Below are 24,837 nucleotides of genomic sequence, written 5' to 3'. Positions count from 1 at the left end.
GAGACAGTTATCACTGAAGACCAGCTCCCACCTGTAGGATCAAATAAGGCTTGGATATCGATAGCATCTGGAAGGCCAACCAGACTGAGTTCATCCCACAATTTACCAGCCTGATCATCTGAAGCGGTCTGCGTGCTTACACTTACACAAGATACGATACTCTGCAGAGAAGATCGTTCTCTGGAAAAATAAAACAAAACAGATGTGAAAGTGGTAACAAGTAGATAATTATTTTGTTTATAACAACTTTAATATAATGTATTACCAAATCAATTTTAATTAGGCATAAACTGACATAAAACAACTTTTAGGCTACAACTGTTATTATTCATAGTGTAATATAAAACTGGGTTGCTATATTTTATCATGTAAGAAACTAAAAAAAAAGTATCCAAATCCATAAGGAAGTGTTAAAAATTACAGTTACAGGTTTATTTTGCCGTTTTATAGTTTTTTTAAATGACACTCTAATATTCTAATCAGGAACTATATTTTACCACATAAAATAAATATTCCCTTCAGCCTCACTTAAATGCTCACGAAACCTAACTCGATCAGAAATTGTAATTTGCTTTATCGTGAGGGCGAGCACAACAGAGCTGGCAGTTAACATAATGTAGAGAAAGGTCACTTCCCGGGAAGGAGAACCCACTACCAAGTGTGAGGAGGGAGGCGGTGGGAGCAGAACGTGTCGGCGGGAGCCCGTACAGGCCCCTCCACACGACAGCTGGTCTGCGGCTGATGCTGCAAGTGCTCTCTAGTAAGTACCACTTCACCTCGCAAGTCAGAAGTAAAATGCAAAACCCAAACAGCTACTAGTGGCGTGGGGAATAAAGAAGATAATGTAACAGCAAAAAGAGTGGTACAGAAATGAACACTGGAGAAAGCATACAACTCAAGGGCTATCTCAGACTTTCAAAGCCTTCAAACTTCAGCTATTAACTGAGGTCATTAAGTAAACAATGACTACTGTTGTCTTTAAACAGCAAATATGGGAAATCAGGGGACTGGAACTACACTCTCACCTTCCCCTGATATCAGAGTATTTAACCTGATCATAATTCTGAATTAAGTCACTATTGAATATAGATCGTAACTCACTGCACTTCTGTATGCTGGATATTTATCATGATTCCTATTAAGAGAAAATCAGCACAATGACCAGGGTACTAAACTTTTTTATACCTGGAATCATTGAAAGAAAAAAAGTATTAACATATTTCAATGAGTACATTTAAATATCAAACCATATAAAAATAACCAGTATTTTGTTCAGCATTAGAAATGCATAGACTCACTTTTTTAAAAAGTTTAGCATGGTATTCTAACTTTAAATTCTCATTTTTTAAATGCCCCCAGCATTTTTTCCTATAAATACCTCCATTCCTACAAACAGATTCTTCGTTACTAATCATTGTTCTTTTATTAGAAGGGGGAAAAAGACTAAAAGCTCATCTATAAAGATTGATGTATTGTTCTAAGGTATTTCCTTTATACCAGTATTTGATGGGGGAGACGGATATAAAAACTAATGCAATGACTAACCAGTCTATTACTAAGCAATTCCTAACCACCAGCTTAATCAAATTTCACCTTCAGGTTTTGCAACCAGTTTTATGTATATACCGTATCAGTAAGACTTATGTCAACCCTAAAGATGACAGCAGCCCAACTTAGGAAAGACCATCAGGAAAAGACAGCTGAAATACATACTCCCAAAATTTAAGTCTAAAATAAAAGAGAAAAAGAATCTCCAATTACATATTCTTAAAATTTAATGTCACCAAGAGAGAAAAATTCTTTTTAAAACCTCCTTTTCGGGGCGCCTGGGTGGCTCAGTGGGTTAAAGCCTCTGCCTTCCGCTCAGGTCATGATCCCAGGGTCCTGGGATCGAGCCCCGCATCGGGCTCTCTGCTTGGCAGGGAGCCTGCTTCCTCCTCTCTCTCTCTCTCTGCCTGCCTCTCTCCCTACTTGTGATCTCCATCTGTCAAATAAATAAATAAAATCTTAAAAAAAAAAAAGAAAGAAAAAAAAACCTCCTTTTCATATTAGAAACAAAAACAAGTTTATTTGGTTTCTATTCATCAGGAATATATTTTGTAACTATTTAAAATCATTACCAAATTAAACTGTTTACCCCTAAATGAATTCCAAATCTTATAAATGTGTTTTTTTCCTAACATCCATTAACTGTCTTGTTATCATTACTTAATGCACTGGTAAACACTAAGTGTATGTAAGGACTAAACCAAGGCTCCTTTTTACATAATTATCTTAGCCCATAAAAGTTTTCACTAAAAATTAACTCCGCTTATAGAGTAAGTAAACGAAGTCCAACTGTATTTCCCAGAATAGTGTTTATATAACTGCCATTATTCAAAGACAGAACATGAGGATATGAGATATTAGCTGGTCCAGTCCATTAGATCTGCTAATTACTGATGAATATTGAAGTTTGCTAGACTTCTGATGTATTTTATTAGGATGTGAGCACTCGACTGATAACAAAAAGAAAAGCTCTTCTATGTGATCTAGCTCTGGTCTTTCAAACACCAAGACCCTCAACATAGTACTTCTAAACTTCCTTAAGCTGTTCCACCTTAAATTTTTTAAAAAGACTTTCTTTCTTGTTATTGTTTCATTTCCTACTTCAAGGGCTTCAAGGCATTGGCAGGAGTCCAAAAGAAGGAGCCAATCAAATAAGTACAACACAACAATACTTTAGTACTTAAATCTGGATAAAAGCCAGATAAGCACTTGGATGATTACATCATCACCCTCAAGGGGCAGAGCTGGTTAGCCTTCCAAGCTAAATTAATTTTACACTTTCTCATCGACTACAGAAACTTCTATTCCCTCAACTACCAGAGCCAAAGCCACATATTAAGATGGCCTTTAAACAAAACTCAGCAACATCTAAAAAACTTTTTGACTCCAAAATTAAACATATTAGAGAGAAGTTTCAGGTAACTATCATGTTGATGAATACAGACACACATATATATACACAAATACCTTAGTAAATTCTTATTTCATTAAAAAAGAAGAGCTTCTTTAACTTTAGAAAGGAAAATCGGAGCATATAATTACTTAGAAAGTTAACCTTGTATTATAACAGTTTATAGGATAGCAAAATAGTCTCTGAACCATAAAAGTAACTAAATAACAAGTTAAGAACATGGGTAGAGAAAACCATCTTGGCGTCGTCATTGTGTTAGGTTACATTCTTACAGATAATCAAAAACTTACTCAAAGGACGAAAGAAAGGCTTCACTGATCGGTTTTACCTTCCTTCCATAAACTCCTTCTAGGTTAATGTTATGTTCCTTAAAGTTTTTTTTTTTTTTTAAACATTAACTTTTGTGATCACACTGATTTTAATATACAATTAATACACTTTTTTTTTTTTACACAGAAATTTTGAGGAAAGGAGTGTTTTATGAGGGATTTTAATGGTGAGGCATAAAGCACTCTACAAATGGGGAAAAACATGAGAAACGATTCGGTAACAACCCCATATATATATTCCCTGAGATGAAAATGAATTATAGATAGCCTTACTGCATTCCAAGCATTTATTCAAAATTGCTTACTTTCTCTGTCCTCTTTGTTTTCGTGGTGCTGAGTTTTGTATTTTCTCACAGGTTCCATTGCTGTTGTCATCAACGTCCTTCTTGTTAGAAGGCTGGCTTTTCCACGGCAAGATAAACCCAGGCGTTACTCTAAATTGCTTTAAGTCTCCTTGTCCTAAGGAACTTTTTTCACCACAGTAACAAAAAGCGCAGAGCTGTTCACTGGTCAAAATGAAAAGACAAACGGACGTGAAAGCAGTTTTATCCAACTATTTTTCAAGTGACAGACGACAGATACTTGTGCTTTAAAAGTAAATACGGTGACTTGAGTGCGAGGTAAGCGTGAGTACATATAGGCCATCAGAACAATTAAGTTCAATAATCAATTACACATTTGCAATCCATAGCATGACTTTTTAAAGTAGCAGACCCCACAAAATCAAAAAACCTTAGCTTGTACTCAGAGAAACAATTTTATTTTCATCTAAGTCAAGAAAATGGAAGTAATAAAGTCAGGCTGAGGCTGGAAAGAGGGATGGGTTTAATGCCACTGGGCGGCATTTGGGTTCTGGAAAACCTGTGGTTTTCGATTTTTTTTTTAAGCACTTGACGGACCACTCTTTATGCATGACGTAGATACGAAACACACAGGAACAGACACGGAGACATAAAAACGTGGATTTAAGTGCTTGCTGGAGTAAGGAGTCGGAGATGAGAGTGTGTGAGAAAGAGTTCAACAGAGGGGCAGAGGGTAAGTAGGTGGGGCGCAGGCAACTCTAGGGCAGCGCAACTGTTGCCCATGATGTGATGCGCCGCGATGGCAAATGCACAATCAGGCATTCGTCAAGACTTGGAGAACTAAATAAATAAATAAATAAATAAATAGAAGACTCGGAGAACTACGTAACACAAAGAACGAGCCCCAGTGTAAACTATGTTGCTTAGTTAATAATAACATACCAGTACTGGCTCATCGATTGTAACAAACGTACCACACTAAGGCACAGTGCTCATAAAGGGGAAACTCAGGGAAGGAACGCAGGCTGAGAATGGGGACTCCTGTACCCGTGGCTCAATTTTTCTGAAAACCTGAATTTATTCTAAGCAATAACATCTACTAACTACAATAAAATTAAACAAGTTAAAGGACAAAAACAATATATGCTTATGGAACAGATGTTTAATAAGGGACCTCAGAAAGAACACAACTAGAAGGTCTGCTCCTTGAAAGGGGAACCCTCTCACATTGTTGGTGGGAACGCAAGCTGGTGCAGTCACTCTGGCAAACAGCATGGAGGTTCCTCAAAAACTTAAAAAGAGAGCTACCCCATGACCCCGCAATCACACTCCTGGGTATTCACCCAAAGAATACAAAAACACTAACTCAAAGAGACACATGCACTCCCTACGTTTACTGCCGCATTATTTACAAGAGCCAAGATGTGGACGCAGCCACGTGTCCGTTGACTGACAAATGGATAAATAAGATGTGGTGTATATACAATTCCCATTTTATAGATATCAGCCACAAAAACAATGAGATCTTGCCATTTCCAACAATGTGAGGTGGAGCGAGAGAGAATTCTGCTAAGCAAAGTAAGTCAGAGAAAGACAAACACCGTATGATTTCAGTCACATGGAATTTTGTGTTTGGGGGGCTTTTTTGTTTTTTAAAGATCACATACATCTTTGACTTTTTATTATGGATATTTTTGAACAAAGACACAAAAGTAGAACAACAGTTAATAAATGCTCATCCTTCAGCTTGACCTGTCAGAAGTACTTTGTTTTTCTCATCTTATCTATCACCCCTTATTTCATTTTTGATGGAGTATTTTATTTTATTCAAGTTCTTATTTAAATTCCAGTTAATAACAGTGCAGTATGAGTTAGAGGTGCAGAACCTAGTGGGCACTCATCAGGACAAGTGCCCTCCCTACAACCCATCACCTATTTCATCCAGCGCCCCCCACACCTCCCCTGGGGAACCCTCACTTTGTTCTCTAGAGTTAAGAGTCTGTTTCATGGTTGGCGTCACTCTTTTTCTTTTCACTTTGCTGATATGTAGAATTTAAGAAACAAAACGGAAGAACGTGGAAGAAAGCAGCAAACCAGAAAACAAATTCTCAACTACAGAGAGGGGAGACGGGAAACAGGTGAGGAGGAGGAAGGAGGGCACCTGTTGTGATGAGCACTGGGTGATGTATGGATGTGACAAATCACTAAACTGTACAACTGAAACTGAGTTACGCTGTATTTTAATGAACTGGAACTTACATAAAAATTTTTTTAAATACCAGAAAAAAGAAAAACAGTATTCCTTAACTTTAAAAAAAATTACATTTCACTCGTTATGGACTTTTCTACATTGATTTTAAATTTTTTAAAATACTGTTTTAAGGGCCTCTCAGGTGGCTCAGTCAGTCAAGCATCTGACTCTTGATGTCAGCTCAGGTCATGACCTCAGGCTGTGCCCTGCTTTGGGCTCGGCACTCAGAGAGGAGTCAACTTGAGACTCTCTCTCTCCTTCTGGCCCTCCCCTACTCTCACAAATAAGTGAAATCTTTAAAAAAAAATAGTTTAAAGTATACTTTTAAAAGATTTTATTTATTCATTTGAGAGAGAAAGAGAGAGGCAGGGGGAGAAGCAGACTCCCACTGAGCTGGGAGCCCGACATGGGGCTTGATCCCAGGACTCTGAGATCATGATCCAAGCTGAAGGCAGACACTTACCTGACTGAGCCACCGAGGTGTCCCTTGAAGTACTGACAGTAAATATCTTCACCTTCAATGTCAGAGCCAAAACCATCACTCAAATGTGATGGTGATTAAAAGTAATCCCAGGCTTGCAAGAGCACAGGAATTTTGCCACACAACAGATCCACAATGAAAATAATTTTAAGGAAGTACTCAAATCACTAAAGAATCAGGAAAGGTTTCAAGAGATGGAAGAAGTAAGAACAGTCATCTAGACATCTCAGACCAGTTTATTCACTCTGTCTGTGGGACAAAGGAAATTTCTGTCTTCACTTTGGGTACAGAAAGCTGCAGAGAGCACTGCTCCTGCCCTCAGAGCAAAATCTCGCCCGACATTCTACAAGTTCACTTTCCCTGAACGCATCAGACTGCAGAAGTCCCCTCCAGCTGAAGGAGAGGCACTCCCAGAAAGAGAGGACACACAAGCATTTGCTTAATCTGGGGAAGAGGCCGCGGTATGTCATGTAAGCAGCATAAGAATTCAGTGAAAAATTTTAACCAAGTGCTAAAGTCCAAGTGTGAGACAGCGTGAGAATACAGAGTATCTGGGACCCACAGACACCGCTCCACTCATCACCTGTGTACCACTCCAGATGCCCAAGCACAGCACTGGGAGCACGGCGACATGTCTGCACAATGTGCTGATCGTGACACAAAGTCTGGGGAGCGGAACAGCAGCAGTATGGGGAAGGCAGAGAGGGAACAAAAGCCTTAGGCTTGTGAGAGAAGAACAGGAAAAACCGCCACCTGCGATGGTGAAGACCAAGTGCAGACAGAGGAATAGAGAGGGGTCAAGGGGGCTTTAACCCTAGAGGAGAAGACTATGCCCTGGACTCGGACCATCATAGGTCTCCCACAGCTGGCTTAACGGCGGGGTCACTGAGAACACACAACCCTGGAAACCACAAGGCACAGTGCCTTTCTAAGAGCGGAGCTGAGTCGGAACGAGAAATGGCCTGTTACTCCATGCTCTGGCAGTGACCCTCACACATCACCAGTGAGGATGCAGAACAGCAGAACCACACACGGAACATGCTTTGGCACTTTCTTTTCCAATTACCTTTCTCCCAGCCTAGGAATTTACCCAAGTGAAATAAAAACCCTATGTTTGCACCAAAACCTGTGAGTGAATATTTATACCAACTGTATTCATCATTGCCCCAAACTGGAAACTGCCCAAATATTCCTGAACTAGGAAATGGACAAACTGTGGTAGGAGCCTCCATAAAACCGAGTCCTGTGCAGCAGTAAAGAGGAGGCATATTGACGCACACACTAATGCAGATGAGTGGAAAAGCCAGAGAGTAAAAATGGCATTAGCTAAGTAAAAAAGGAGAGAGTCAAAAGAACACATACTCTACAATTCCATTTCACTGCTATTGCAAAAGCAAAACAACAGGGACCTCCAGACCAGCGGCTGCCAAGAGCGGAAGCTGGAGTCGGGGCTGACAACGCACAGGCATCAGGGACTTTCTCAGCGTGGCAGGCGGTTCTTTAACTTGTGGTGGTTGTGGTCATCTCACAAAATGGCTGATTTCACCGTATATAAATTAAACCTCGATTTTCAAAATTGGGGGTGGGGAGTCAGTGGGCCAAGACAAGGGACACAGAAGTAGGAAGAATGTATCTAAAATAACTTGAGCATGAGATGCTGGATGAGAGATGCGAAGAGATATGAAAGCATGATAAAGCACTTACATTGTTACTAAGAAACCAACTGGAATGGTACGTGTGAATTCTTTCAAAATTAAATTCAATAGGGTAAAGAGATAGGGGGTTTGGATTTTAAGGGAAACAATCTTAAAAGAAAAACAAAATATAATGTATAATCTACAGAAAATAATTATCAATCCAATAGAAAACAGAAAGAAGTACTGCCTTCACAGAACTCACATGATATCGATAAGTAAATCATCAAATGAACTGAAAAATAATTAAGTGCTACTAAGAAAAATAAAGCAGGGGGACATCTGGGCAGCTCAGTTGGTCAAGTGTCTACCTCCAGCTCAGGTCATGATCCCAGGGTCCTGGGATCCAGCCCCACATTGGGCTCCCTGCTCAGCGGGGCGTCTGCTTCTCCCTCCCCCTCTGCCCCTCCCCACTGCTCATGCTCTCTCTCAAATAAATAAAATCTTTTAAAAAAGAAAGAAAGAAGGAAGAAAAGAAGAGAAAAGAGAAGAAAAATAAAGCAGTAGTAATGGATAAAGTGTGTTGGGGACTATTTTATTTTTCACCCTACTCTTTAACCTTGAGAATTTCAAACCTTCCCTGAAACGGGGAACACACCATGCATGGGTGAGGTGTGCATTATACCTCCAAAGGGAGATGTCAAGCAGACAGACAGATGGGAAAGTCTGAAGTTCAGGGAAAGGTCAGCCCCAGAAATACAAATATGGGGCTCATCACACAGACAACTTTGCCGTCACACTGCAGGCCCACCCCCAGGGAGGGAGCAGAGATGAAGGTGTGCATGCTGGAGACTTCCCTGAGGACCGCAACATTTTAAAAGCAGGGGGTCTCTGCAGAAGCCAGCGAAAGATGAGGAAGCAGGGGCGCCAAAGGCGGAAAGAAAACATTTCAAGAAGATGGGAGTATTCGACTGAGAAATGGTTTCACAGTGTTACTCATGTTTTTCAAATAAGGTCTAAAAACCCCGAGACTTCAAAGCTGAAGTATACACAGGTAGGTTACAACCTCCTCTATTTCTTTTGTTAAGGAATAAAGAAAGAGTAAGGAACAGGAGTATAAAAGTTTACAGGTAAGTATCAAAACTCAATCCTTACACTAAAAGCTTGGAGTTCTTTCTCTGGCTAGGACCAGAGTGCTGGTGATTCTGTTCTGCTCTGCGGAGAGAAGGGTACAACGTGCTATTCTACGGGTCTGTTCTACAATCACCTAAGCTCACAGACACCCTTTACCTCAACACCACACAGAGGCATCAGCCATAAATCTACAATTACTAAGTAATAAAATCCCTTCCATATTTTTTTAAAGATTTTATTTATTTTATTTTAGAGAGAGAGAGAAAGACAGATTCAGAGTGAGAGAGCACGAGAGGAGAGGTCAGAGGGAGAAGCAGACTCCCCATGGAGCTGGGAGCCCAATGTGGGACTCCATCCCAGGACTGCGGGATCGTGACCTGAGCTGCAGGTAGTCGCATAGCCAACTGAGCCAGCCCGGCGTCCCAATCCCTTCCATATTTAAAAGCGAGCTTGCGCTCTGAATTCTCTCTCTAGCCGGCCCCTGCCGTCACGCCTGCCCCGCAGCTGCACTCATTCACTAACCTGATTCTGGCTTCCACACCGACAGAGACCAGGGAGCTCGCGGATTCCTCCGACACAGAGCGCTGAAGGGCTGGCACCGGCCGTCTGCTGCTGTCCACTTCGGCTTCGGCATCCTCTTCCGCAGACTGCTCTTTGATTTCTGCTTAATAGTGGACAAGAGGATATAAAAAGTCATTTTCACACTGAAATCCATCTTTGGTGAATTTACCTCGAAAGCAGACATGGCACAGGAAAAAGATTCAAAGAGCAACGGGCACACCTCACTAATACAGCCGCGGTCCGCGTCCGTGACGGGCTTTTCACTCTCTGTTGCAACGCGGTCATCGGAATAACGGGAAACTCGCCCACTGTTCTTTCTGTGCACTTTACAACAGACTCAGCGGAGTTTCATCTAAGTAATAACTGTTAAGAACCTAATTTGTAGGGTCATAGCAGTTCATCCATAGAACAAATGTTCTTCAAAAAGTGACTTGCTTAAAAAAAGGTTCTTCACAATTAATAAATAAAGCTATTATTCACTTAAAACAATCATTACAGCCTTAATTAATCGTTATTCTACAGGTAAATAACTGAAAAGAGCACGTCTTGACGCCACTGCCTTTTTCGTTTACTCTCAAGACTCCAAGCCCAAACACCCCACACCTCACACACACCTTCTTAAGGAGGCAAGTCAACAAACACCATCACGCACAACATCACACATCTCCTTAAGAACCGTCTAGCCACCGGCATCGCTGGACGAGAACAGGCACGGCCCTCTACAGGGCCCTGATGCCATTCCACGCTCTAGTCGGTCCTTCTTTCCTAACTCGGAATTTACTCACACCTTTCCACACCACCACCCCAAACCAAAGAAACAACTACAAAGCACTTACAGTCCTTCAAACTCTTCTTCTCTCTTTCCTTCCTTTTCTCAATAAAATTCACGAAATGGGACTTTGGAGGGGCCACACTCCATTACCTTCCTAATGGGCATCCCCCATTGCAATGCTGTTCTCCCACCGCCACTGAGAGCAAGAGAACTAACAATCCAGGGAGACACGCAAGTCTTCAAACTTCCTAAGAATTCGGGCACCAAGGACAACCTCCTCCTCAGTGAAAGGCTTTCCTAACTTTTATAAGCAGGAGTCATACTACTACAAGCTTCAGAGTCACCACGACCTGCTCTGGAGTTCCGGTTGTAGTAACTATTGTCTACATGATTTCTGTAAAGTCATCTGAAATTCTCCATCATCGGGGCACCTGGTGGCTCAGTTGGTTAAACATCTGCCTTCAGCTCAGGCCATGATCCCAGGGTCCTGGGATCGAGCCCCACGTCAGGCTCCCTGCTCAGCGGGAGGCCTGCTTCTCCCTCTCCCACTCCCCCTGCTTGTATTCCCTCTCTCACTGTCTCTATCAAATAAATAAAATCTTTAAAAAATTTTTTTTAAATAAAATTCTCCATCTCACCTGCAAAGAAACCACAAGCTGGTTTCTTTTAGACCTCAAATGTGGGAATAGCCCTCGGGGTGTCCTTTATGTGCTTTTTTTTTTTTTTTTTTTTTTTTTGAAGATTTTATTTGACAAAGAGAGACACAGCAAGAGAGGGAACACAAGCAGGGGGAGAGGGAGAAGCAGGCCTCCCGCTGAGCAGAGAGCCAGATGCAGGGCTCGATCCCAGAATCCTGGGATCATGACCTGAGCGGAAGGCAGAGACGCTTAACGACTGAGCCACCCAGGCACCCCTACTCTTTCTCCTTGAAGAACTTAATGATTATCCAGGTTTTAAGAGTCTCCTCTGGACTTCATGGTCATCCGCTGACACCTGCAGCCCTGGCTCCAGTCCTGAGTTGCAGACCGCGCTTCGAGTGCATTCGGGACATATCCAGCAGCTGGAACACTACATTCCACACCAAATTTGATCTCATATCTCTCGGATCAGCTCTCCAATCTGACTTTCCCATTTTTATGACTATCAAAGTCTGCTAAATTCATAATGAAGTTTAGGTAAGTGTTTTAACAAATACCTTTGAGAACTATTAATTGTTCAGTTAGAAAAACTACAAATAATTGTAAGTCTTGTCAAATCATGAAATGAATGATGAAATAAAGCATCAGACAGTTTTGGTTCTCCTATTTAAAATAACATTGTTTTCTCTTAAATTGAAATAGTAACGTGGACCATAAATCAAGTGCTTGTGGGCCTATCAATCATGTTGTCTGTCCTGTCTACCCCAGCCACAAAACTGAGACAGAGTACCTAGAATCAAATCCATAAATATGAAGTACACTTGTATCAAAGGATTATAAAACAATTTGCAAACTTTATTATATTAAAATATGAAACTGCTACACAACAAATGCTATCATGAACAAAATGAAAAAGTACATCCTGGATTGAAAAAAAATACATGGATTTGGTCCATAAATGGGTGCTCAAATCTGGAACATGCACGGAATTTACATCATGAAACCTGAACAAGGCACATGACCCTGCAGGAAAGTGGACAAAGGATAAACTCAGAACTTCTTAGAAACTGATTTTCTCAACCTTCTTTGTAGCTAATCGTGGCAAGTTCTCACCAATACAGTAGGACCAAAATTGGCCATGCAACTTCTAAAAGGAAGGGATCTGCCATAGACTGTTATGTTTCCTCTTTCCCACAGACAGAACAGACACATCAGCAACCCAGATGCAGTGCTGCAGACGAGAACACGGTTCTCGTGAAAGGCAGGAAAACAAGATGAAAGGAGCCTAGGTCCATACGCCACCACCGGGAGCAAAGTTGACTGACCCTCTCACTTTCAGAAATAGTGCATGAAAAAAAATGAATCTGTTTTGTTTACACCGCTGCTATACTCTGGGGTCTCTGTTTGCAGCATTTTAACCCATGCCCCAACTAACAAAGGAGTGGGGAACTGCCGTTAACAAACACTTAAAATGTGGGCTGGTGACCTGGCAATGAGAACAGTAATACTGGAGTTTGGAAATCAACTGACCCCTTTTTTTTTTTTTTTTTAAAGATTTTATCCATTTATTTGACAGACAGAGATCACAAGTAGGCAGGGGGGGGGGGGGGGCAAGCTCACTGCTGAGCAGAGAGCCTGACATGGGGCTCAATCCCAGGACCCTGGGATGGCGACCTGAGCCGAAAGCAGAGGCTTCACCCACTGAGCCACCCAGGCACCCCCCAACTACGTTCTTATTTTTATCTCCCTCAAAAGGAAAATACCTAACACTTTCAATATTTTTAGGAGCTTTTTTTGTCGCTTATAACTAAGGGGAAACCAGCAGGAAGACCGTCTCTCTCCATGTCTGTCTGCTCGTTCTCTTTCTCCCTCTTCCTCTCTCAAATTAGATCGGAAGGAGATGGCAAGGTTAAACACAAAGGTTAATGGTAGGCTGGCAGGTATTCGGGTACACAACTTTTAGAAATTAGGCTCCCTGCATTTCAGAGGGGCAAAAAACAGATTCAGACTCGAGAGCGGTTTTTCTCCCTAATGGGTTCTGGAACAGGCCTGATCCACAAGGACAGTGGTGCTAAGGCAGGCTTCACGAGCTCGCCCTGGTCTCCTGCTTCCAGCTGTCCCTGCTACTGGATCTGCCCATGATCCATGGGTCTGCTAAAAACAGAGCAGGGGCTGCTGGGTTTGGGCTGGATTTTTTGTGTGGATTTTGTTTTAGTCATTTGTTTTTTAAGGAATAAGGAAAAATAAAGAGGAATCTTATGACTGTTTCCTAGGGAGCCGTTCCAGCCACAAAATAAAAACAGAAAAAAAGTATCCCTAATTATGTGAAACGATACATAACGACAGAACCTCTTTTGAAATTGTCCCTCTTTGTCTAGCAGCATACATGAGATCTTACTATCTGTCAAGGTCGAGCCAGGACAATGAAACTGATGTTCGGGTCTCTCTCTTCTCCCAGCCCAAGTCCTCGCCGCAGAATGTGAAACAGACTGCTCGGGCCGAAAATGATGTCGCCGAGCATCCAGCGGGAGGTGTCAACCAGAAATGCTCTGGTGGAAGGACTGTAAACTCACCGACAACCGAGTCGAGAGTTCTGATGTGGCTTGCCCACCGTTTCCTACCAGAAATGCCTGTGCTGTGCCTGTGCCACATGCACAGAAGCTACAGCCGCTCCAGAAAAACGGCCCGGCTCGGCCGCTCTGCCACTCTGCGGAGCCTTGGCCTTTCACGCCGTCTGTTCGTTCCGATGCCGGCGGTCTGAGCTATGACATGGGAGTAAGCGGGCACTTCTTACACTAAAAAACGTCCATGTTATGTTTTTCTTTGATATAAAATAATCCATGTAACTTTCTCCTTACTCTGACCTTGACCTAAACCAAAGGCAATGCTACTTGGTGACCGAACTGTTTTTGGTTTTTTTTTTTTTAATTTTTTTTATTTATTTATTTGACAGAGAGAGATCACAGTAGACAGAGGCGGGCAGAGAGAGAGGGAAGCAGGCTCCCTGCAGAGCAGAGAGCCCGACGCGGGACTCGATCCCAGGACCCTGAGATCATGACCCGAGCCGAAGGCAGCGGCTTAACCCACTGAGCCACCCAGGCGCCCCGGTGACCGAACTGTTTAAAGCCAGGAGAGTCTGCGCGACCGAGGGGACGACAGACGGTGCTACCGGCGGCCCCACCTGTGTGGGACCTTGGACCACTAGGTGGCCCGTGTGCAGAGGAAACGCCACCGGAGAGCGCAGCCCGCGGAAGGGCGCTCCTGGGGGAGCGGGGGCTGCGCGCTCGGCCGGGCGGCGGCACACACCGCACACCGCACACCGCACACCTCCGCACACCTCGGCGGCTGCAGCAGCACAGCAGCTCTAACCGCTGTCCCTACACGAGGCCACTCCTCCCACGACTTCCTCAGAGTCCCAAACAGTTGCTTCGGTGCTGTTTCAGCGTGGGCTGTGTGTTAAAATCAAAGGCTTGGAACCAAATGGCCCAGAATCTGCATTTGCGAGTGGGACCCCGGCCGGGAGCTCCTCTCAGGCTCAGCCCGCGAATCACCTACAAGATGGCGACCACCCCCCGCACGAAGCTGTCTTCCGACGGAAACAGATACCACGCGGAGCGCGCGGCCCAGTGGCCGAAGTACGTGGTAAGGGTCGGTCCGTGGCGGCCGGCCGGATTCTCCACACCCGCACACGACGTCTATCGACCTTCCCGCCCCGCTGGGGGCGCCCACGAGGACTCCAAACTCCTGCTGTCCGGTCACACGCGGTGGCAACGCGCCGAGGAAAGTCAGAATGGAGAGAGCACGGACGCGGCAGCTTCCGCTCTCTGCTGAGGAGCTTTAAAGAGAGACTTCAGAATGGCTTTTACCAAACAAAACTGAGTAACTCCTGGGTACCACATTCTGCTCAAAGAGCAGCCAGCCTCTGTGACAGCGTCAGGACTTCTCTCGCCTCCGAATCTGGGCACGGCGCAGCGGCAGACGGCACGGCGGACCGCACGTCAGACGGCACGGCTTACGGCACGACTTACGGCACGGCCCACGGCACCGCGCAGCGGCACGGCCCTGACGGACGCACGGGTGTGACGAGTCGAGGGCGGAGGTGGGAGAAGGGCTCGCGAAGGCTTCAAAAGCGCATTCGAAGCCCAAGTAGAACGGAAAGGACTGACAGGTGTGCGCCGCAGAGTTCTCTCGTTTAATTCCTCTCTTGTAAAAAAGAACAGTAAGAGCCGACATGGCATCAAGGACGAGAGAGACAAGGAAACGCCACTCGGGAAGGTGCCGGAGCCGGAGATCACAGGCGACCAGGAAGCCGCGGGGACGCGGGGACGGAGGCAGGACAGGCCCGGCCGCCGGCCGCGCAGGGAGGCTCGCCCTGCTCCGGTCCCTGCGGGTCAGGCTCTCAGAGCACAGAGGCTTCCGGAAGAGATGAACGTTAAAGGCAAACGTTAATCTTTTACGAGCACCGTGTTACCGAGGAGTCATTTGCTGAATATGAAGAATATGAAATGAAAACTGAAACAGTATTTCTGTTTATTTTCAAAGCTGTGCTGAGACAGAGTATGGCGTAAAGAGAGCATTTACCTCCTGGCAAGTTCATGGAAGTAATACACTTTGATTTTGGACAATTAAGAAATTATTGCCCTCAAAGGTTAAGTCATTCTTTGTATATATCCTAAAAATATATTCCGTAAAGTCACCAGCCTCACAGAACAGACTGAGATGTCGGAAATATTCCTGAGCCTGCTATGGCCTCTCTTACTAATACATAACACATTCTTTCAAAGCACCTATATTTGAATCAATTTTTAAAAATATCTTTCTTGCGGCGCCTGGGTGGCTCAGTGGGTTAAAGCCTCTGCCTTTGGCTCAGGTCAGGATCCTAGGGTCCTGGGATCGAGCCCCGCATGGGGCTCTCTGCTCCACGGGGAGCCTGTTTCCTCCTCTCTCTCTGCCTGCCTCTCTGCCTACCTGTCATCTCTGTCAAATAAATAAATAAAATCTTTTTTTTTTAAGTGTATTTCTTTATGGGCAACCTGGGTGGCTCAGTCATTTAAAAGTATCCAACTCTTGAATTAGGCTCAAATCACGATCTCAGGGTCCTTGTCAGGCTCTGCGCTAAGCATGGAGTCTGCCTGAAATTCATGCTCTTTCTCCCTCTACCCCACCCCCCACCCAAAATATTAAAAAATAAAATATTTTTTAAATATATTTACTTAATCAGGTGTTCTAGGATCTTGGGAGGGAGAAATTCATCTTTTTTGTAACCTTTGAAATTCAGAATCCTAAAAACTCATTTCATTATGAATATATGTATACGTAGAGTGATAGGGCAACAACTCTGTCACCAACAGAAAACCGGTGATTTCTTATCACATTCAGTGTTTGCAGATATCATTCCACAATATCATTTACCCTCATCACGACTTGAAACTTATGGCAATTATTACAGTTATATTAGGATTTATAATTTAGTGTAAATTTTTAAAAACATTATGAAATTACAAATTTGGCTTTTTACTATTTTGGTAATATTTCAATATAATCTTTTATCTTCGCAATCTTATGTATTTTATTTTATTCATTTAAAAACATTATCCGGGGGATGCCGATGACACCCCCCAGACAAGGCACTCTACAGACACAGGCACGGTATCTGCTCTACAAACCATTCGGAGCAAAATCTGGATGATGCCCAATAACGCTCAATTAATTACACGTGATGTAATTAATATCAAGCAAGCCGACAAATCTTATTGTGTAAATATACATAAAGAATCACAAAAAGCACAGAGAAAACATACAAAATATTTTAAACAGGCTAGTATTTACTAATTATGTTAGTGAAACAAGCAGTCATTGTCTACTTCTTATCCAAATGCTAGCTCTGTGCTTTAGTCAAACATTAAATAGAATAAAAATTATTTCTCTCTCCTAACTTCCTTCACTCCACAGAATGGTGATGTCTTTCATGCTTCCTTTATCCTAAGACAACAGAACAAAACGTAGCTAAGAAATTGTATCATCACGCCCTTTCCTTCTTTTGAACAGCAGTGGTCAAAATAAGCCTGCGTTCTGACAGTTCTATTTTACATTGTGTTTGCATCTTGCTGAATCTTGTGTAGCCACTACTTCCGAAATGTGTTGTACAGCTAAAGAATTAGCACTATATTAGAAACAGTTACCCTATCTTTATTCACTAAACTACGTAAAATATTGACACTAATAACGTGAAGATAGTCACTACCTTCACAGAGCCATGTAAAGATTTAAAAAGTAAGCAACCAAAAATACACAAAAATGTGACATACTGGTTTTCTCTTGGAGTTAACACTTTAAGGATAACTTAGTCTCTTTATACTTATCCATAGTTCAATACATTTTCACAAATATGCATCACTGTTATAATTTTAATGTGATTTTTAGAAATGCAGTACAAAATGATTAAGACTACGTGTCCAACAGCTATCAAGAGCCAAAGAAGACAGTGATGTTAATTAAAATAGTAATTGTTAGGCTGTGGGTGGCTTAGTTGTTAAGCTGCTGCCTTCAGCTCAGGTCATGATCCCAGGATCCTGGGATCGAGCCCCACATCAGGTTCCCTGCTCAGCAGAGAGCCTGCTTCTCCTCTCCCTCCGACCTGCTACTCTGCCTACTTGTGCTCTCTCTTTCTCTCTCTCTGTCAAATAAATATATAAAATGTTTAAAAATAAATAAAATAGTAATTGTTAAAATTCAACTGCTCTCTGGATGTTTTATTCAGTTATTAAAAGGGTTTTGTTTAATGTTCTATGACTTTTTTATTAATGGATTATTAATGGATATTCATTATCTGCAATTAATACAAGAAACTAGAGGCACCTGGGTGGCACAGCTGGTTAAGCAATGGACACCTGGTTTCGTTTCAGGTAGTGACCTCAAGGTTGCAGGATTGAGCCCTACATCCGGCCCTGCACTCAGCACAGAGTTTGCTTGTGACTCTCTCTCCCTCTCCTTCTGTCCCTCTCCTCCATGTGCTCCATGCTCCCACTCTCTCTCTCAAATAAATAAAATCTTAAAAAAAGAAAAAATACAAAAAACTAATAAAACCGATGAGTTACAACATGTATCTTCACCATATAATAGTTATGTACAGCAACCTGAATCTTCTAAGCCTTATCTTTATTTAGGCCTAAAAATTCCATGCAGAGAATACAAAAAGAATACTGAAAGAAAACCTTCATGGCTAACTTTCAGTACATGCTTACTATGTCCTAAGCAATGCTGTAAGTGATTAACATGTGTTCACTCATTGAAACTTTACAACAACCATATGAAGACAGCTTCTAAGTCTGGGATTTTACACAAGTTATTAAGTCAGTCTGTCATATAATGCTGGCAGAAAACACAGACTCCTGGATCTAAGACAAAGCACTTTATTACTCACTGCCCAACAAGTAACATGAACATGAGGATATTGCTGTCAGTTCCTCTGTGGCCCCTAAGTCTTATGGGGGCCACACCATGAGCCCAAACGAATGCCTGTACTTGCAGTGAACTGCGTTACAAGGAAGGAACGAAGAGCACAGGGAACCCGCTGCTTTTATAGCAAGCATTGAACATGTCTGCTCCTTGTCCCAGAGGGAGACAGTGCCTCATTTTTTTTTTTTTTTTAAGATTTTATTTGTCAGAGAGCGAGCGAGAGCACACCATAAGCAGGCAGAGGTGGAGAAAGAAGCAGGCTCCCTGCTCAAGCAAGGAGCTGGATGCAGGACTCAATCCCAAGACCCTGGGATCATGACCTGAGCCAAAGGCGGCGGCTTAACCCACTGAGCCACCCAGGCCTCCCAACAGTGCCTCATTCTTCAAGGCTACTCACTGCAACAGAACCCTGAGAAACGGCCCAGATAAGGTTCTTGGCATATACAAGAAGATAGGTCAAGTGCAAGAGACCAGGGGGGCGTATCTCCCAACAGCAGCTACTATGAACATTTCCACCTTCCAGATAAGAAAGCAAGGTAAGAGAACAAGGAACTTTGCTCAAGAATACAATTAGTAGAAGGGAGCCTCGCTGGCTCAGTCCATAGAGCATGCAACGCCTGACCTCAGGGTTGTAAGTTCAAGCCCCACATTGGGTGTAGAGATTTCTTAAAAATAATATTAAAAGAAAAATATAATTCATAGGGGAGTCTGGATTCCAACACAAGCAGTCTGGCTCTAGAGTTGAAACTGCTAACCTCTACAGAGTTGAAGCATGTGAAGAGTGTGAGCTGAAATGAATTAAAAAAAAAAAAAAAAGGAAAAAAAAAAAAAAGGAACTGCAGAACTACAAACAAGAGGACCTGCATGAAGCAACAATTCTGAAAATGAGGTTAGTATGTAGAGGATGAACTACAGAAAACACACAGAAAAATCTAAAAACAGCAGGAGCGATAAAGGAAGATGAGTAACAGTACAATGTGCATACTCACTACTACTTGACAGACAAAACTGAAGGGAAAAAATGTTCAAAGATTCTAAGGAAGAAAACATTCCAGAAAAAAAGGCAGGACCAAACCTGTGGATTTAATCTGCAGATCAAAGCAGCAGATAAAATGAGCTGCCCGCCTGCCCCAGCCCTTCAAAGAAGCAGGTGAACAGTGAAGGAGCAGATGAAGGATCTTTACGACATCATCTAAAGTGGGGCCCATGTAGTGACATCACAGTTGCCTTTTTGGCATCCATTCTTTGCCTCTGCCCTTAAAGCCATCATTGTGCTCCCCTTCTTGTCTCTAGGAGTGAGCTCTATTGTACTAGGGTTCCACACACTATCTTACTTTTGAAATGGACTTGGTTAGAGACAGACATAGGATCTAAATAAACTGGTCCTAGAACTGTTTAGCTGATACACATGCATGCTCCCTTTGCTTTGATATGGACGAGAAATAATGTAGCACCCAAGACTGCCGGCAACCATCTTCCATCAAGGGGAGCTTCCATCATTCCAGCCACAGAATGAAGCTGACAAAGAAAGAAAGAAGGAGAATGAATGAACGGAAGGAAGGAAGGAAGGAAAAGAAACACACACAAAGAAAGAAGAAAGGAAAAGAAAAGAAAAGTGCAGAGAGATGCAATGAACCAGGCACTCTGTGACATGAGTAAGGGTGAATTAGTTCAACTTAAACCCATCTCACCTCTGGATCTGACCCACAGATTTACTTCTTTCTTGTAGTTTGAGTTACTATATGTTATTTTTTTTTAATATTTTATTTATTTATTTGACAGAGAGAGAGGTCACAAGTAGGCAGAGAGGCAGGCAGAGAGAGAGGGAGAAACAGGCTCTCCACTGAGCAGAGAGCCCGATGCAGGGCTCGATCCCAGGACCCTGAGATCATGACCTGAGCCGAAGGCAGAGGCTTAAACCACTGAGCCACCCAGGCACCCCACTATATGTTATTCTAATAACAACATACTAGCTGACCAAATATAACAAATGAATATCAAGTTTCAGATCCTATGTAAGGGGACAAAAGTGACTATACATTCTACTCAGTGCCCAGAAAAATTTACATAAGCCAAATACTGCGAGTCAAAGAAAACTCCAGAGAGTATCTATTTCCACTGACAGCAGACTAGGAAATTTGGATCGACCCTCCCATTGAAGACAAGTAAGAAAGTTGAGAGAAATAATTTAAAAATAAACAAGTCTTAAAAGCAACCAAAACCCTAACAAGGTAGTGAGGAATGACGGAGGAAGCGCTCCTCTCATGGAGAGAAGCGGTGAGTAAGGTGAGCCCAGCACCCAGAGCGGCACTTCCCACGGGGGTGTCAGTTTTGACCTTCAAAAGACTTGTAGATGGTCCTAGAAGTTGACAACCACCAGGGAATGTGGGCTCAGGACTGGCAGGAGGAGCCCCAGAGGGCTGACATTAAGAGGAGGATGGAACCAGAAACAAAACGGCGTTTGCAAGGACTGCTGCGCAGCTTTGCATCGCACGCCTCGAACGAAAGCAGAGCCATGAAACCTAATGGGGGTGGTCCTAGATTATTAGTGCCCTTGAGGTACCTGGGGGGAAAAATCAGAGCTAAACTATCTTTGGAAGAAAAAAACATCAACTTACTTCTATAGATAAACCGTCAAACACATTGTCCGGTGCACAGACACAGGCAATCAGTTACAAGAGCAGACAGGACAGCATGTGCAACGAGCAGAAACAGTGGAACCAGAAGGCTCCAGACACTGGCATGATCAAACAAAAACTCTACACCAGTTTTATGTACTATATTGAATATAAGAAAACCAGGCATTAAAATCTTTAGGAGGGAACTAGAAATCATAAAAAGTGATGCTGCAATTTGAAAGATAATAGGAAAGAAATTTTAAAATATAATAAATGGACTCAATTCATATGTTTAATAGCAGACTAGACTATGCCAAAAGGGGAGACAGGTAAACTGGAACATCTATCTAGATTGCATCTAAATAAATCTGTCTAAAATAGAGAACAGAGGGATAAGAGGACTAAAAAATACAAAAATGAAGGTAAATGGCAACAAACAGTGATATGGTCTAATGAGCATTTAATTAGAAGAAAGAATGGGGCAAAAGCAGTACTGGAATAAATAACAGCCGAGAATTTTCCAAAACCAAAGAAGATTTCAAGAAATCTCAAATTCTAAAATTTACAAAGTGTATAAAATCAACACAATGTAATAAAATTAGAAATTAGTAACAAAAATAAAGAGAAAATCCATACAAATACTTAGACATTTTATTAACTTTCTCAAACACCTCAAAGGTCAAAAAGAAGGCTCAAAAAACTGAAAACCATTTAGAAAATAAGGAAAAATAAAAATAATTAATATCCCAACCTAGGGAAAACACTACAAACCATGTTACAGGACATATCAGCTTAATCCCCTTTTTTTGGTTTAGTAAGTAATGAAAACTGATTAAATATTCACTCCATAAGTTAGAAAGGATACCCACAAATATTCCTACAGCTAACCTGATAACACATAAATGAAATTCAGCAACATTGCAGAGAACAAGGCAAACATACAAAAATAAATCACATTTTTATACATTAGCAATGTACAAATAACCATTTTAAATGTATCATTTACATTAGCTCCCCCCCAATGAAATAATTAGTATGACTCTAAGAAAATATCCAGAGGATCTATATTAAAAAATTATAAATCACCAATGAAAAAAATCAGAGAAGTCCCAAATGGAGACACATGGCCAAGTTCATGGAATGGAAGACTCAGCACAGTAAAGACGTCAATTCTTGGAGCACCTGGGTGGCTCAGTGGGTTAAGCATCTTCCTTTGGCTCAGTCATGATCCCAGGGTCCTGGAACTAAGCCCTTCATCAGGGTCCCCGCTCAACAGAGAGCCTGCTTCTCCCTTTCCCTCTGCCTACTTGTGACCTCTCTCTCTCACAAATAAATAAAATCTTAAAAAAAAAAAAAAAAAAAAAAGATGTCAGTTCTTCCCAGACTGATCTACAGGCTTAACACAATTTCAATTAAAATCCCAGCAGGATTTTTATTTTTAAGACAAGTTGATTCTAAAATTGATATGAAAAAAAAACAAAAGAAAAAAATGGCTAAAAGAGTTTTGAAAAATAATAAAACCGGTAGACTGACACTTATAAAAACCTATTTCTACACAAAAACCTAGATTGTTCATAGTTCTTTGGATAGCCAAAAACTGATAATCACCCAAATGTCCTTCAGCAGGTGAACGGTTACACTACAAACTGTGGCACACTGATACAAAGTACTATCACTCAGCCCTAAAAAGGAACAGTCTATACCAGTACATGTAATAGCGACCTGGATGACACTCAGAGGTATTAAACTGAATGAAAGAAACCAGTCTGACAAGATTACACTTTGTATGATTTCATTTAGAATTTTTTAAAAGATCTAGACATTTTTTAAATTAGTCTCTATACCCAACGCTGGGCTCGAATCCACAACCCCAAGATCAAGAGTTGCATGTTCCACTGACTGAGCCAGCCAGGAGCCCCTGATTTCCTTTACAGGGGATTCTCAGACACAAAATTACAGTGAGGGAGAACAAAGCAGTGGATGCCAGGGTTTGGGGGAGGGGATAAGATATGACTTTAAAGAGATGGCATGGGGTGCCTAAGTGGCACAGTTGATTAAGTGTCCCAATTCTTGGACACCTCAGATCAGGTCGTGATCCCAGGGTCATGGGATCAAGCCCCATATTGGACTCCACACTTAGCACAGGGTCGCTTAAGACTCTGTATCCTCCTGTCCTTCCCCCAACCCTCACTCTGTTTCTCTCTCTCTCTCAAATAAATAAATCTTAAAAATAAAAATAAAAATAGGGGCACCTGGGTGGCTCAGTCATTCAGCAGCTGCCTTTTGGCTCAGATTATGATCCCAGAGTCCAGGGACTGAGCCCCGCATCGGTCTCCCTGCTCAACAGGAAGCCTGCTTCTCCCTCTCCCATTCCCCCTGCTTGTGTTCCTGCTCTCGCCATGTCTCTGTCAAATAAAAAATAAAACCTTTAAAAAAATAAAATAAATAAAATAAATCAAAGGAAGTCTGGCGGTAATGAAAAAAAAAGCAAAACAAAGCCAAACAAACAAAAACTGCTCAGAGTTTTTAGTAATAAGTTTTGCTTCCAGACCTACTAGACTTGTTCAGAAATAAAATTTAAATATCGTATCTAGACTTACAGGTAAAATGCAATATCCACTAAAAATCTCTCCCCACGGAAGTAAGGTACAAACACTTCTGGGTATGTAAAAAGCTCTAGAGAAACAGGCTTAGTGAAGTCTAAGGACCAGGGCAGAATTTCTGAAACGGGGGCTGGGTAGGTAATCACAAAGAAGAGCTGATTCTTACAAAAAGTCTTGGGTAACTGCGAGACGGCACAAAGTGAAAGCCAAGACACAAGCAGGCACTCCGTATGAGTGTCTTCTTCGTTTGTGAGAAATGAGGCCCTCTGGGCAAGCCTCAAGTCGAGTATGAGGTAAAAGCCCCGGATAAAACTGCTGCCAGCGTACTGAAGGTGTCCGTTAACGTAGTGTTAATTAAAATGCGGAAGGAAGGGTTCAAGCAAACACTCACTGACCCTTTAGATTCTTGAGAATGGGACTGACGTATCAAGATAATTTGAGAGAAGTTCCCTCCAAATTCTGAGAAGTCTGTACACCCAGAGAGACTAACAAATCAAGTCAAACTTCTAATAAAAAATGTAAAATTGGCAGAGTACAATGGTACCTACCAGGGGCAGGGGGAGGAGGGTGGAGATGGGGAGATACTGGCCAAAAGACACAAAGTTACACAGGACAAATAAATCTGAAGATCTAATGTAGCAACATGAGGACTACAGTTAATAACACTGAGCTGAACACTAGAAATTTGCGGAGAGTAGACTGCAAATCAAAAGAAAGCGGGAGAAGTTACATTAATTGCAGACACAGCAGACTTCACAGCAAATAAAGATACCAGGGACAGAGTGCCATGACCTAACGATACAGGCATCGATTCCCCATAAAGACATATTAATCCTTTACACATATGCATATAACAAAAAAGAGTCAAAATACATGAGGCAAAAATGACAGAACTACAGAGAAAATATGTGAATCCACTATTATGTATGGGGATGTTAACACCCATCTGTCAAAAATACAGATCCGCAAGCAGACAATTACTAATGACATGGCCGAACTCGACACCACCATCAATCAACAGGATAGAATGGACATCTATAGACTTCTTCACCCAATGACAGCAGAATCCACATTCTTCTCCAGATCACATGGAACAT

At 42.2% G+C, this 24,837-nt stretch overlaps 1 protein-coding gene across 13 annotated transcripts in view; it reads right to left on the bottom strand.

Moving 5' to 3' along the window:
- Positions 1-24,837, bottom strand: part of KMT2C (lysine methyltransferase 2C) — a 272,443-nt gene that overhangs the window by 162,751 nt on the left and 84,855 nt on the right. For 11 of the 13 annotated variants that reach the window (XM_046020447.1, XM_046020451.1, XM_046020450.1 and 8 more), the window contains exons 3-5: positions 9,613-9,754; positions 3,594-3,794; positions 32-180 (exon numbers count right to left, since the gene is read on the bottom strand). In XM_046020447.1, coding sequence (XP_045876403.1) covers positions 32-180; positions 3,594-3,794; positions 9,613-9,754 — 492 coding nt within the window. The remainder of the gene's footprint in view (positions 1-31; positions 181-3,593; positions 3,795-9,612; positions 9,755-24,837) is intronic. The other 2 variants (XM_046020448.1, XM_046020460.1) reach the window with 1 other exon arrangement.

The sequence above is a fragment of the Meles meles genome, chromosome 10, assembly GCF_922984935.1.
Source record: "Meles meles chromosome 10, mMelMel3.1 paternal haplotype, whole genome shotgun sequence".
Taxonomy (NCBI): domain Eukaryota; kingdom Metazoa; phylum Chordata; class Mammalia; order Carnivora; family Mustelidae; genus Meles; species Meles meles.
Note: the sequence above shows the minus strand (reverse complement) of the source record. Positions and strands in the feature narration are given on the sequence as shown.